The 15,123-nt window shown below is 36.7% G+C and overlaps 1 protein-coding gene across 1 annotated transcript in view; it reads left to right on the top strand.

Moving 5' to 3' along the window:
* The window catches only part of QRSL1 (glutaminyl-tRNA amidotransferase subunit QRSL1), a gene marked incomplete at both ends in the record, with an annotated part of 31,408 nt that overhangs the window by 4,034 nt on the left and 12,251 nt on the right, over positions 1 to 15,123 (top strand). Inside the window, 4 exons of the mRNA XM_079716532.1 lie at positions 5,179 to 5,338; positions 5,900 to 5,998; positions 7,264 to 7,360; positions 9,438 to 9,614. Coding sequence (XP_079572658.1) covers positions 5,179 to 5,338; positions 5,900 to 5,998; positions 7,264 to 7,360; positions 9,438 to 9,614 — 533 coding nt within the window. The remainder of the gene's footprint in view (positions 1 to 5,178; positions 5,339 to 5,899; positions 5,999 to 7,263; positions 7,361 to 9,437; positions 9,615 to 15,123) is intronic.

The following is a 15,123-nucleotide window of genomic DNA, read 5'->3' on the forward strand; positions in this document are numbered from 1 at the left end:
AGGGATGTGGAGGTTACTGGTGATCTTGATGTGCTATTTCTTGGAACAGTGGAGACAAAAAGCATGAATGTTAAATGAGTGTGTTAAAGAGCGTACCAGTCAACCAGACACTCAGCCTTCAAGGGCTCTTCTATACCTTCAGCATTTATCAAGACAGTTTTTCTTTTGAAAGACAGTTCTTTTCCTAAGTGAAGCTTTGATGTTATCTGTAAAGTTAACAAAATGTTCTCTATTTGCTACAGAGGAGTAAATGCTGTAACAACCTGCATAGAGAAGTAGTAGAGTATAGTGGCCCAGAGCATGGGCTTTGGAAACAAGATCAGGCCTTGGTTGAATCCCAGCTCTGCTACTTTCTAGCTATGTGATTTTAAGCAGGAACTTCAGTAATTTATCTGTAAAATGGAAATAATACCGGCCTCTTAGTGTGGATGTGAAGATTAAATGAAATATAAAACATCTAGGATAATGCCTAGAACCAAGTGCCATTATTAACACTAATTTTGTTACAGGGACAAAATTACTATATTATATGTATTTACAGTTTTCTCTTCCCCTGTTTTCTAAGAATGGTTCCTGAGGCAGATTTCTTAATTTTTCTAAGAAGGTATATTACTTTTCTACTGCTGTGTAACAAATTAGTATAAACTTTTCAGCTTAAAATAACACATTCTTAAAACACACACACAATCTTATCATCTCACAGTTTTGTGGGTCAGGAATCCAGGAATGGAGTAGCTGGGTTCTCTACTGAGAGTCTCACAAGGCTGAAATCAAGGTGTCAGCCAGAGCCGCAGTCTATTTGGATGCATTGGGATCCTCTTTCCACCTCACTGGTTGGCAGAATCCATTTCTTTATGGTTGTAGGACTGAGGTCCCCGTATTCTTTCTTTTTCTTTTTTTTTTTTTTAATATTTATTTATTTATTTTTGGCTGTGTTGGGTCTTCGTTGCCATACGTGGGCTTTTCCCTAGTTGCAGTGAGCAGGGGCTACTCTTTGTTGCAGCACGAGGGCTTCTCATCGTAGTGGCTTCTCTTGTTGCAGAGCACGGGCTCTAGGCACACGGGCTTCAGTAGTTGTGGCACATGGGCTCAGTAGTTGTGGCTTGCAGGCTCTAGAGCGTGGGCTCAGTAGTTGTGTCTTGCAGGCTCTAGAGTGCAGGCTCAGTAGTTGTGGCTCACAGGCTCTAGAGTGCGGGCTCAGTAGTTGCGGCGCACGGGCTTAGTTGCTCCATGGCATGTGGGATCTTCCTGGATCAGGGGTCAAACCCATGTCCCCTGCATTGGCAGGCGGATTCTAACCACTGCACCACCAGGGAAGTCCCAGTTCCCCATTTTCTTGCTGACCATGTGGGTAGTAGAGTAAATGAACTCAGGGGACAAGAGATGTGGGATAATTAGAACTGAGGTTTGGGAGATATACAGATGTTGGTAATAATATAGTCTGGGCTAATGACCATGTGAGCTGGTAACTGGGGTGAGGTGAAGGAAGAGTTCGTGTGAAGTGAGGTCAGGAACTGAGAGACCAGGTGTCCGTGTACCTGACTTGAAGTTTGAAGTCAACAAAAAGAGCAACAGGAGCCATAGAAAAGAAGATTACAGCAAACCAGTTGCTAAAAACTTCAGTGAATGAAAAGGAGTATCAGGGAGACTGTAGATTAACACACCAGGGAGAGTAATATAATCTCCTTCAAGGCCTGTGCTTCAGATGAGCTGGGGGTTTTGAGAAAAGAGGGAAGAGAAAACTTTTCTAGTTGATTTCATCTTATATTCAGATATGATACCTTTAGTTTTGCTCCAGGAGAGCTGTACTATTTATATGTCATAATCCTTACATCTAATCCATTCTAGCTAATTAGCATCTTTGTTTTCATTTCTCTTCTCCAATACCCTTATTGAGTTTCTCAAATCTAAATTTCCTAAAAATGATCCTAACAAAGAATACCATTTAAAATGAGTACTCCCAAGGACTTCCCTGGTGGTCCATGGTAAAGAATCCGCCTTCCAACGCAGGGGATGCAGGTTCCATCCCTGGTCGGGGAACTAAGATCCCACATGCCACGGGGCAACTAAGCCCACGCGCCACAACTACTGAGCTCACGTGCCCCAACAAGAGAGTCTGCATGCCACAAACTACAGAGCCCACGTGCTCTGGACCCCGTGCGTGTCACAACTAGAGAGAAGCCCGTGCACCACAACTAGAGAGAAACACACGCACCACAACGAAGAGCCCGCGCTGCCACGAAAGATCCTTCACGCCTCAACAAAGACCCAGCGTGCTGCAGCTAAGACCCAACACAGCAAAAAAATAAATAAATAAAATAAATAAAGAAAAAATTTTTTAATAAATAAATAAATAATAAAATGAGTACTCCCAAAACAGTATGGCGCGTCCTTAAAAAACTAAAAATAGAGCTACCATATAATCTGCAGTCCCACTCCTGGGCATATGTCTGGAGAAAAACATAATTTGAAAAAATACACACACCCCCAATGTTCATTGCAGCACTATTTACAGTAGCCAAGACATGGAAGCAACCTAAATGTCCATCAACAGATGAAAGGATAAAGAAGATGTGGTACATATATACAATGGAATATTGCTCAGCCATAAAAAATGAAATAATGTCACTTGCAGCAACATGGATGGACCTAGATATTATCATACTAAGTGAAGTAAGTCAGACAGAGAAAGACAAATATATGATATTGCTTATATGTAGAAACTTAAAAAAAAATTATACAAATGAACTTATATACAAAACAGAAATAGACCCACAGACAAAGAAAACAAATTTATGGTTACCAAAGGGGAAGGGCGTGGGGGAGATGGATAAATTAGGAGCTTGAGATTAACATATACACACTACTCTATATAAAATAGGTAACTATATACTTTATAGCACAGGGAACTATACTCAATACTACGTCATAACCTATAAGGGAAAAGAATCTGGAAAAAAGAGATACATTTGTATGTATCACTGAAACACTGTGCTGTGCACCTGAAACCAACACAACATTATAAATCAACTATACTTCAATAAATAAATAAAAAGAATGCTACCAGACAGTCTCATTTCTTGCCCTTGTAACCATAACTGCAGTTCCTTACCTCTTATTCTCATATCACTTGGCAAGTCAGAAGGCAACTTGGGGATAATGGGCATTAGGGGACTTGAAGGGAGGCAAAGAAGAAGAGAAAATGGCAGCATAATTTTCCTCATTTTTATAATTTTGCTCAGGGGTAGGCCTGTCTGTATACCTCTCTGTGTCTCCAGCTTTCCGTTTTTGCTAGTTCTGATGCTTGCACTCAGCCTGTTTACATAAGCCCACTCCATGTTTACAATATTACAATACACTGCTGTCGTTTCTTTTTCTCGTTTCTCTCTTCTGAAGAGTTTACATCTCATACAAACCATTCAACAGAAATCTCTCTTCTTGTTGCTAGGTTACCTCCTTTAAGTTGAGCCCAGCTGCCCCTGCCCATCCTGAACCCCTCCCCCGGCACCCCCATGGCAGCCCTTTCCTCTTGTGCATCAGCGTTAGGCGTCCTCTCAATAGCCTATTTGCGCTGCTTTTCTGGCTTAAAACCCTCAGGCCTAAGAATACCACCACTTTGATGATTTATTCAACAGCCTAGAGCAGATCATTTGCAGATTTTCCCCTAAATGCAAATTCCTATTGCTTGATGTATATAGGACACGTGGAAATACAGTCAGCATACCGGACAGCTAAGCTTCCACTGGTGCAGAGAGAAATGGTGAAGGAGCAGTTAGTTACCTGTTAACTTTTACTATTACTACCTGTTAAGTTACCCTTTACTATTTCTGTGACTTTGGACAAATCACTTAACGTCTCTTAGCTTCAGTTTTCTTTATCTGTGAGGTTAATAATACCTAATTTAAGTGGTTGGGGTTTTTTGGGGGTTTTTAATAAATTTATTTATTTTTTGGCTGCGTTGAGTCTTCGTTGCTGTGCACACTCTTCTCTAGTTGCAGCGAGCGGGGGCTACTGTTCATTGCAGTGCGCGGGCTTCTCATTGTGGTGGCTTCTGTTGTTGCAGAGCACGGGCTCTAGGTGCACGGGCTTCACTGTTTGTGGCTCACGTGCTCCGTAGTTGTGGCTCGCTGGCGCTAGAGTGCAGGCTCAGTAGTTGTGGCGCACGGGCGTAGTTGCTCCGTGGCCTGTGGTATCTTCCTGGACCAGGGCTTGAACCCGTGTCCCCTGCATTGGCAGATGGATTCTTAACCACTGTGCCACCAGGGAAGCCCTAAGTGGTTGTTTTAAGGGCTAAATAAAGTAATAATGAATCTAAAGCAACAGTGCCTGGCTCTTGGTAAATACTCAGAAAATGTTACTTTTCCCCCCATCCCCCTTGTCTGAGCTACCATCTTATCCAACTCTTTTCAGATGGTCTCTAAAGACTTGGTATCATCTTTGACTTCTTGTTATTCATTCCTTTTATTCAATTAGTAAGTATTTATTATTACTTCCTACAGGAAGTATTACAAGTCATCACTTCACCTTAGGCTTTACTTACTGTCAATATACAGGTTCTGGTCACTTGAAGTGCAGTTTATTTTAACGCGTTCTTTACTAGCCTTCCTAATGCATCAAAGACAGGGTTTTAGAAAAGCTTGTTTTTAGTTGGCTTTTGAACCCATATTTTACAAGCATTTCTCTCAATTTGTAGTGGCTCTTGCTTGAATTCTCCAATAGATAAAAAGGTCTGTTTAATAAAGATCACTTATTTGGGGCCATAAAGTCCTGTAATGCCTTGTCTAGTTCATTCTGGTTTTTTGCACTGTGGATGGCCTGTGTTGCAGCTAAGCTTCTCTCTGTACAGTATCTACCCTAACCCATGATTCACCCACACTGGGCCTCTACTTCTCCTAGACAGGGCGGCTTACCCAAACCAGTTATCTTGTTTGTTCAAGCCTGATGTAGAGTTCCTCAGCTAGGCTATGACTGTGGTGTCCTCCAACCCATCTTTCAGCTGACTGATGTGTTACCCTTATTCACCACACTAAGTAAGTGTAGACTTGATAGGTTCTCTTGGTTTTGAATCCAAGCCTCACTTCAAATTTTTATACTTAACCACTCTATCTGCACGCCTCAGTGTAACATTTGAAACTTTTGTAGACTTGGCAAAGGGTTTTCGAATTGTGTATACTCTAGGTTTCTGCGGCACTGAAACAAGGCCAAGTTACTCCAACTGAGCTCTGTCAAAGATGTCTCTCCCTTATCAAGAAGACCAAGTTTCTAAATGCTTACATTACTGTATCAGAAGAGGTGGCCTTAAAGCAAGCTGAAGAATCAGAGAAAAGATATAAGAAAGGTAAATTACTTTGAATTATACTTAATTGTGACATCCCAAGAGAAAGAGTTTAATTGGATGTAGCAGTCTCCATTTGGCAAGTGGAGCTTTAAACATAAAAAAATTCCCTTATTTAAAGAACTGGGGAATTCCCTGGCGATCCAGTGGTTAGGACTCCGAGCTTACACTGCTGGGGGCCCAGGTTCAGTCCCTGGTCGGGGAGCTAAGATCCTGCAAGCCAGCCGGCATGGCCAAAAACTTTTTAAATATAAATAAATAAATAAATATATACATACATACATTTAAAAAAAAATGAACTGGCCATGAGGTATAATAAAAATGAGGCTACAGGTATAATGTCCAACTGTAATAATTTCTAACACAAATTTGATTTTTGAAGATGTATTTTTAGCAAAAACTAGTAGTTATTTTAATAACTAGTATTAATGTCTGTATTTTGAACTAGATATTGGGTTGGCTAAAAAGTTCATTTGGCTTTTTCCGTAAGATGCTATGAAAAAACCCAAACAAACTTTTTGGCCAACCCAGTACTTCTTCTATTTTTTTGGCTTTTTAATGCAGGTCACTCACTCGGGGATTTAGATGGAATTCCTGTTGCGGTAAAAGACAACTTTAGCACGGCCGGCATTGAGACAACATGTGCATCAAACATGCTGAAAGGTAAAGTTTAACTGACCGGAGCATTGTTTTATAAAAATAGGTATTTTTCAGTTTAAATTAAAGATAAGATACTAAAGCACAAAGATATTCTCAGACTGATTATATCTGCAAAGGAAATAACTTAGGGTAGAATATTACCTTTTTACTATTTGCTCTTTCAGAATGCAAAATTATTCTTCATGGGTAGGCCTGCTTAATGGATGAATTCTACTTAGGAAGACTTGATAACTCATCACAAACATGCTAAGTGACCTCTAACACCCACTTGTTGGTAACACAGAAATAAGTATGAAGTGGCTGTCATTCCCCCTCTTTTGCAGATGGTATGAGGATTTATTAGCATCTACTGTCTGGTTATTCTTATCTCCTGACTGCTCCATCTATCACTATACTTAGTATAGTGAAGCTTAGTTTTATTTTTTAAAGTTTAGTAGGTCAAAAAGGAATCATATTTATCAAGATATTTGGATCCAAGGAGGAAAAAGAAATGGAAAAAGCATATTTAGGGTACTATGCACTAAAACTAACATTCTATGAGGTGTATGCCCCAAGTTCCTCTGATAGGTAGACTTGTTAATTGTCTGGGAATATACACTAGATAGAGGAAATTTTAATTGACAATGAAGATCTATTCCTGCTGGAAATAGATAAAAATTACCATGGTATTGCACATCTGAGAAGAGAAAGTCTAGTAGAATGAGCAAAATAATGATTTGTGATTAGTTTCAAATGAATTGGGTACATCTCATTTAATACTTTGTAGTACTAACTGTTAAAGTTAATAGTTTTAGGATGTAAAGACAGAGAATATATAGACTTTCTTTGGAAAACATATAGCAATTAGCAGTAGAAAAAATTAACTTTCAGAAGAAAGTACAACCTACTACTTAAATTAGGAATAATTAACATATGTCAATATGAATTGCTTAATTGCAGTTTAAAATTTTGTTTCTTGTATATGATTTACATGTTCACTGTTTTCTTTCCTATGATTAAAAATTACTGAATTTTTAAGAGGACAGGGGCAAGGTAGGGGAGGGGATTAAGAGGTACAAACTACTATGTATAAAATAAATAAGCTACAAGAATATATTACATAGCACAGAGAATTTTATAATAAAATTCCAGCATTTTATAATAACTTTAAATGGAGTGTAATCTATAAAATTTTTGAATTACTATGTTGTACACCTGTAATATAACATTGTAAATCAATTATACCTCAATTTTTTTAAAAAAGAAGAAAATAACTGAATTTTTTTCAGGTTATATACCACCTTATAATGCTACAGTAGTTCAGAAGTTGTTGGATCAGGGAGCTCTACTAATGGGAAAAACAAACTTAGATGAGTTTGCTATGGGGTAAGTAAAATTGAAATTTTCTCTTCTTGTATTTCTTTCATCTGTGTCTTTAATTTCATTAAGTGTAGGTACCTAAAAGTAGTGAGGTGATTTCTTGAGGACTCTAATGCCAGTTTCTCAGACCCTCCATGAGATTATATTCTGCTAATAGGTCATATCTCATTTTAGTTTTAATTTGCATTTCCCTGATGACTAACGATGTTAAACACCATGTGTTTATTTTGCTACCCATATATCTTCAGTGAAGTATCTATTCAAATCTTTTGCCCTTTTTTAAAAGTTGGGTTGTCTTCTTACTGAGTTATAATAGTTCTTTCCATATATTCTGGATTCAGGTCCATTATCAGGTGATTTGAAAATGTTCTCTGAGTCTCTGGCTTGTCTTTGCATTCTCTAACATGCCTTTCAAAGAGTGAAAGTTTCTAATTTTGATGAAGTCCAGTTCATCATTTTCTTTAATGACTCATGTTTTTGTTTTTTCAAAGAAATCAGTACCTTTCCCAAGGTCATAAAGGTTTTTTTCCTATGTTTTCTCCTAGAAGTTTTATAGTTTCAGTTCTTACATTTAAACTAGTGATCCAGTTGAGTTAATTTTTTTGTACATGATATGAAGAAAGCCAGAGTTCATTTTTTTTACATATGTCTGTCCTATAGATCTGGGACTATTTGCATAAGAATTCAAATTAAATTACTTTGATTCCTTTGTCAAAAATCAATTGAACAGGGGCTTCCCTGGTGGCTCAGTGGTTAAGAATCCGCCTGCCAATGCAGCGGTCCCAGGTTTGAGCCCTGGTCCGGGAAGATCCCACGTGCCCCAGAGCAACTAAGCCTGTGCGCCACAACTACTGAGCCTGCACTCTAGAGCATGCAAGCCACAACTACTGAGCCCGTGAGCCACAACTACTGAAGCCCGTGTGCCTAGAGCCTGTGCTCCCCAACAAGAGAAGCCACCGGAATGAGAAGCCCGTGCACCGCAACGAAGAGTAGCCCCCGCTCGCTGCAACTAGAGAAAGCCCGCGCGCAGCAACAAAAGACCCAATGCAGCCAAAAATAAATTAATTTAAAAAAATCAGTTGAACACATGTATAGGTTTATTTCTGGATTCTATTTTGATCTGTGTATCCAGTATCACGCTATCTTGATTATTGTAGCTTTATAGTAAGCCTTGAAATTAGGTAATAAGAGTTCTTCAACTTTGTTGTTCCTCTTCAAAATTATTTTACGTATGCTATATCCTTTGCGTTTCCATATAAGGTTTAGAATTGGCTTACTAATTTCTACAGAGAAGCTTGATAGGATTTTGATTGTGGTGGTATTGAATTTATAGATCAAGTTGTAGAAAATTGACATCTTAATATGTGCCTTCTGACATATGAATTCTGTATATCTTTCCATTTATTTAGAGTTTAATTTTTCTCAGCAATATTTTTATGATTTTCTGTATATAAATCTCGCACATTTGATCTCCAAGTATTTCATGTTTTTTTAATGTTATAGAAAATGGTGTTCTCTTTTCAATTTCTAATTGTTTAACATTGTTCTTATATAGAAATGTAATTGACTTTTTTATTTTAAAAAAATTTTTTTGGCTTCCCCATGTGGCATGTGGGATCCTAGTTCCCCAACCAGGGCTGGAACCCTTGCCCCTTGCAGTGGAAGTGCGGATTCCTAACCACTGGACCACCAGGGAATTTGCTGCTTAAAACTTCTGGTTAACAGAGGAATTCCTTCAAAAGACTACTTGTTAACTGTTTGGATGTTTTGTGACACTCTTCAACTGGAAGACCTTAATTTACGAAGGAAATCAACCTAAGCTGAATTAGATGATCAATTGGGATAGAAATATTCTTAGGAGACTTGTTTTTTCCTACTTTCCACCACAAATGCTCTTACTTCCCATCCTTCACCTCCTCAACTGTCTAATGAAAGAAAGGTACATTTAAGCAGGCTTCCTACCTTTTCTAATTCAAGTTATAGTGGATTATACAGTGTCAGAAGCAAATAATACAATCAGGAGATAAAAATTTTACATAAAATGAATTGTATTAAGATATCTTGCTTCACTTCTTCATCTCAGATCTGGAAGCACAGATGGCATATTTGGACCAGTTAAAAACCCCTGGAGTTATTCAAAACAATATAGAGAAAAGAGGAAGCAGAAGTCTCATGGTGAGAATGAGGATTCAAATTGGCTCATAACTGGAGGAAGCTCAGGAGGGAGCGCGGCGGCTGTGTCAGCATTTACGTGCTTTGCGTAAGATGTTTTTTTTCTATCTGTACTTTAAAAACCCAACCTAATACAAATAGTCATAAACCATACACAAAATTCAACAATAGAGTCGTTCATACCTTGGTATTTTTATTTCCCTTTACTGAGCTATTTGTGCTCAATGGTGTATCAAAATTATATCTTAAATACACTCAACTTTATGGTACACTTATGTGGTGTATTCTATACATTAACTTCAATTTAAGACAGCATTTAAACTCTTCCTCTACAGTATATGGTCCCTTTAAAAACATGATTTTACAGAATAAACCAGTTAGCTTAAATAGACTTCAATGAATTTCATTTTTAAATAATTTATTTGGGTATCTGCTCACTGATTGTACAGATATTTAAAGACTAACATACCTTGGCTTTAGTCGAGTGCTGCTGAACTAAATTGTTAGCTATGGTTTATCCTTCAGCTAAATCTGACTTAAGAAAAAAAAAAGGAAGGAAAGAAAGAAGGAAGGGAGGGAGGGAGGGAGGAAGAAAATGTTCCTAATATGTATCAATAGAATATATTAAATAGTGTTTTTCTAAACCTACAACTAAAAATGTATATAAATACATAAAGTTTTTTCAAATTTCTAGGGAGGTGATTTGTTCAACTGTCATAGTTTGTATTTGGAAAGAATCCATCAATCATGCTTTGTCTTAAGTTCCATTTGTAAAGCGTTTCTTAACCATCTAAAGAAGAGTAAATAAATATTGCTATCATTATATTTATTTTATTAGTCTCAATTTAACCAAATAGAATGTTTTCTTTAGCAGTACTATGTGTATTTTATCTCTCCTTAATTATCCACTGAAACTAAGCTCTTTCTGAGGCATTGCAATCAATAAATTATTTATATTTTTTAGAGCTATGGAGATTTAGATTCTACAGGTTTTTAAGTTTCCCTGAAATCTTGTTAACAAGTAAAAGCATTTCATTTTATCTCTGTGGAATTTTATAGCACCACATTAATATTAATGAGAGTTCTGACAAGCAAGGGTTGCAAGATTAGGGGCTATTTTCTATCCTCCTCACCCCACTTAGTGTTCATCTTTCTGAATGTGCTTTGAGAAGATGGCATTTTGACACATAATTCCTATGGAAATGTAGGTTTTACTTTTACCCAGACATCAGGGAATCCTAATAAGGAAATGTGTCCTTTTAGAAATTGTGAAAGCAGCAGTCTGATTTTGTGGCTCAAGTGGACTTGGTAAGAAAGACAATCTAATTTGCATTTTCTGTAGAGCACAAGGGCCATGTGACACGTAGGAGCCTTGTTCAGTCCAAAGCTTCACTCTGGGTGTACTCAAGAGAGGCACAGACCCAAAGTAACTCCAGGTTGAATGGGTCCCAAACCATCAGGTGTTCTGATTTGTTTTCCCCCCTATTGATTTGTTTCTTTTATAATAGTTTTTAAAACAGGAAGATTCTAGGAGTATTGATACTATGCAATCACTAAAAAGAATGATTTAGAGCGCTATGTGGTGACATGGTAAGAAATCCAAAATACACTGTTAAGTGGAAAACAAGTTGCAGAAGAGTATGCATAGTATGACCTTATCTCTGTTAAAAGTAATAATTATACATAACAAGTTGCAGAACACTATGTATAGTATGCCTTATTTCTGTTAAAAATAATAATTACGTATGTATATGTGTTAGTTGCATGGAAGTGTCTGGATAAATATATATAAAAAGTGATAACAGGATTATTATGGGGGCACTGATTATAAGAGAAATTTCACTTTATAGATCATATAGTTATAAAATATTTTAATTTTTACAGTAGACATTACACTTTTCTAATCAGAAAAAACTTTTTTCCTGAAATAGTTAAAATTTAAAAATTTTTAATTGTGGTAAAATATACATAACAAAATTTCTCATCTTAACTATTTTTAAGTGTACAATTCTGTAGTGTTAAGTACATCCACATTATCACACAGCCAGTCTCCAGAACTCGTTTCATTTGCAAAACTTAAACTCTATACCACTTAAACAATAGCCTCCCATTTGCCCTCCCCCCACCTCTCCAGCCCCTGGCCACCACTCTTACTTTCTGTCACTGTGAATTTGACCACTCTAGGTACCTCATATAAGTGAAATTGTGCAGTATTTGTGCTTCTGTGACTCATTTATTTCACTTAGCATAATGTCCTCAAGTTTTTTTTTTAATAAGAAAAACATAGACTACATAGATAACTAAGCAAATACATGAACAGACACTTCAGAGTTGGGTAATGCAAATACAAATAGATGTGAAAAATTATTCAAAAATGCACATTAGCAAAGCTTTTGGTTATTAAATTAACCAAATTTTAAGAGCTGCTAGTATTAAGTGATGATAATGAAACATAAAAAAATCTGATTCATTATAATTGGGAATATAAATTGGCATAACCTTTCTGACAAGTAATTTGACAAAATATATTGAGAACTTATAATGACAGGTGGACCTTTTGTCCCATTAACTCTACTTCTTGGAAGCTAGCCTAAAATTTAATCAGATATATGGACAAAGATTTATGTTTAAAGGTGTTTATTACAAAGTACTTTATTAATTGATTGATTGCTCCACTGCATGGCTTGTGGGATCCCCAACCAAGGATCAAACCCAGGCCCTCAGCAGTGAAAGCACAAAGTCCTAACTACTGGACCACCAGGGAATTCCCGACAAGTACTTTCTTATGCAGTTATTCTAGTTGGCAACAACATAAATGTTTAAATAACTTAAAATACATTTCTAGCCATGATTCTAAATAGGGTAGTAGAATGGCTGTATCTGAATTTCTGGGAGAGGTGTGTTTAGTTTGTAAATGCATATTATAAAATTGCCATTAAAAGAAGGTATATGATTTGTATGTGTATAAATTGTACCAATGTTTTCTTAGGTCAGTCTCCCAAGGCAATAGAAATAAAAAAAAAAAAAAAAAAAACAAATGGGACCTAATCAAACTTACAAGCTTTTGCACAGCAAAGGAAACCATAAAACAAAAAGACAACCTATGAAATAGGAGAAAATATTTGCAAACAATGCAACCAACAGGGGCTTAATATCCAAAATATACAAACAGCTCATACAGCTCTATATCAAAAAAACAAACAACCCAATCAAAAAACTGGCAGGATACCTAAACAGACATTTCTCTAAAGAAGACATGCAGATGGCCAATAGGCACATGAAAAGATATTCAACATCACTAATTATTAGAGAAACGCAAATCAAAACTACAGTGAGGTACCACACCACCTCACACTGGTCAGAATGGCCATCATTAAAAAGTCTACAAATAACAAATGCTGGAGAGGGTGTGGAGAAAAGGGAACCCTCCTACACTGTTGGTAGGAATGTAAGTTGGTGCAGCTACTGTGGAAAACAGTATGGAAGTTTCTCAGAAAACTAAAAATAGAATTACCATATGATCCAGCAATCCCACTCTTGGGCATGTATCTAGACAAAACTATAATTCAAAAAGTTACATGCACCCCTGTGTTCATTGCAACACTATACACAATAGCCAAGACATGGAAACAACCTAAATGTCCATCAACAGATGAATGGATAAAGAAAATGTGATTCATGTATACAATGGAATACTACTCAGCCATAAAAAAGAATGAAGTAATGCCATTTGTAGCAACATGGATACAACTAGAGATTATCATACTAAGTGAAGTAGTCAGAAAGAGAAAGACAAATGCCATATGATATCACTTATATGTGGAATCTAAAATATGGCACAAATGAACCTAACTACGAAACAGAAAGACTCTCAGACAGAGCAGACTTGTGGTTGCCAAGGGGGAGGTGGGGAAGGGAGGGGAAGGGATCAATTGGGAGTTTGGGGTTAGTAGATGCAAACTATTACATATAGAATGGATAAACAACAAGGTCCTACTGTATAGCACAGGAACTATATCCAATATACTGGAATAAACCATAATGGAAAAGAATATATAAAAGAATGTATATATGTGTATAATTGAGGCACTTTGCTGTACAGCAGAAATTAACACAACATTGTAAATCAACTATACTTCAATTAAAAAAATAAAGAACTTAAAAGAAAGATTTGTATGTATATTGATAGCAGAATGGACTTTAAAAATGGGAATCAGTTGGGAATTGCCAATTGATATGATAGAGTATTATACATATTTAAAATTTTCAGTAATTTTAATGACATAGTAAAAGGTTCATGATAAACAAAAAAGAGATGGAAACTTATGATTACAGAATGGCCTGAACCGTGAAAGAAAAATTCTTTAAAAAAAAAGACTTGGAAGATCAGATCAGAAATAAATGAAAAAGAAATGAAGGAAATGATAGCAAAGATCAATAAAACTAAAAGCTGGTTCTTTGAGAAGATAAACAAAATTGATAAACCATTAGCCAGACTCATCAAGAAAAAAAGGGAGAAGACTCAAATCAATAGAATTAGAAATGAAAAAGGAGAAGTAACAACTGACACTGCAGAAATACAAAGGATCATGAGATTACTACAAGCAGCTCTAGGCCAATAAAATGGACAACCTGGAAGAAATGGACAAATTCTTAGAAATGCACAACCTGCTGAGACTGAGCCAGGAAGAAATACAAAATATGAACAGACCAATCACAAGCACTGAAATTGAAACTGTGATTAGAAATCTTCCAACAAACAAAAGCCCAGGACCAGATGGTTTCACAGGCAAATTCTATCAAACATTTAGAGAAGAGCTAACACCTATCCTTCTCAACCTCTTCCAAAATATAGCAGAGGGAGGAATACTCCCAAACTCATTCTACGAGGCCACCATCACCCTGATACCAAAACCAGACAAAGATGTCACAAAGAAAGAAAACAACAGGCCAATATCACTGATGAACATAGATGCAAAAATCCTCAACAAAATACTAGCAAACAGAATCCAACAGCACATTAAAAGGATCATACACCATGATCAAGTGGGGTTTACTCCAGGAATGCAAGGATTCTTCAATATACTCAAATCAATCAATGTGATACACCATATTAACAAATTGAAGGAGAAAAACCATATGATCATCTCAATAGATGCAGAGAAAGCTTTTGACAAAATTCAACACCCATTTATGATAAAAACCCTGCAGAAAGTAGGCATAGAGGGAACTTTCCTCAACATAATAAAGGCCATATATGACAAACCCACAGCCAACATCATCTTCAATGGTGAAAAACTGAAACCATTTCCACTAAGATCAGGAGCAAGACAAGGTTGCCCACTCTCACCACTCTTATTCAACATAGTTTTGGAAGTTTTAGCCACAGCAATCAGAGAAGAAAAGGAAATAAAAGGAATCCAAATTGGAAAAGAAGAAGTAAAGCTGTCACTGTTTGCAGATGACATGATACTATACATAGAGAATCCTAAACGTGCTACCAGAAAACTACCAGAGCTAATCAATGAATTTGGTAAAGTAGCAGGATACAGAATTAATGCACAGAAATCTCTGGCATTCCTATACACTAATGATGA

Source organism: Hyperoodon ampullatus (genome assembly GCF_949752795.1).
Source record: "Hyperoodon ampullatus genome assembly, chromosome: 12".
NCBI classification, from domain to species: Eukaryota; Metazoa; Chordata; class Mammalia; order Artiodactyla; family Ziphiidae; genus Hyperoodon; species Hyperoodon ampullatus.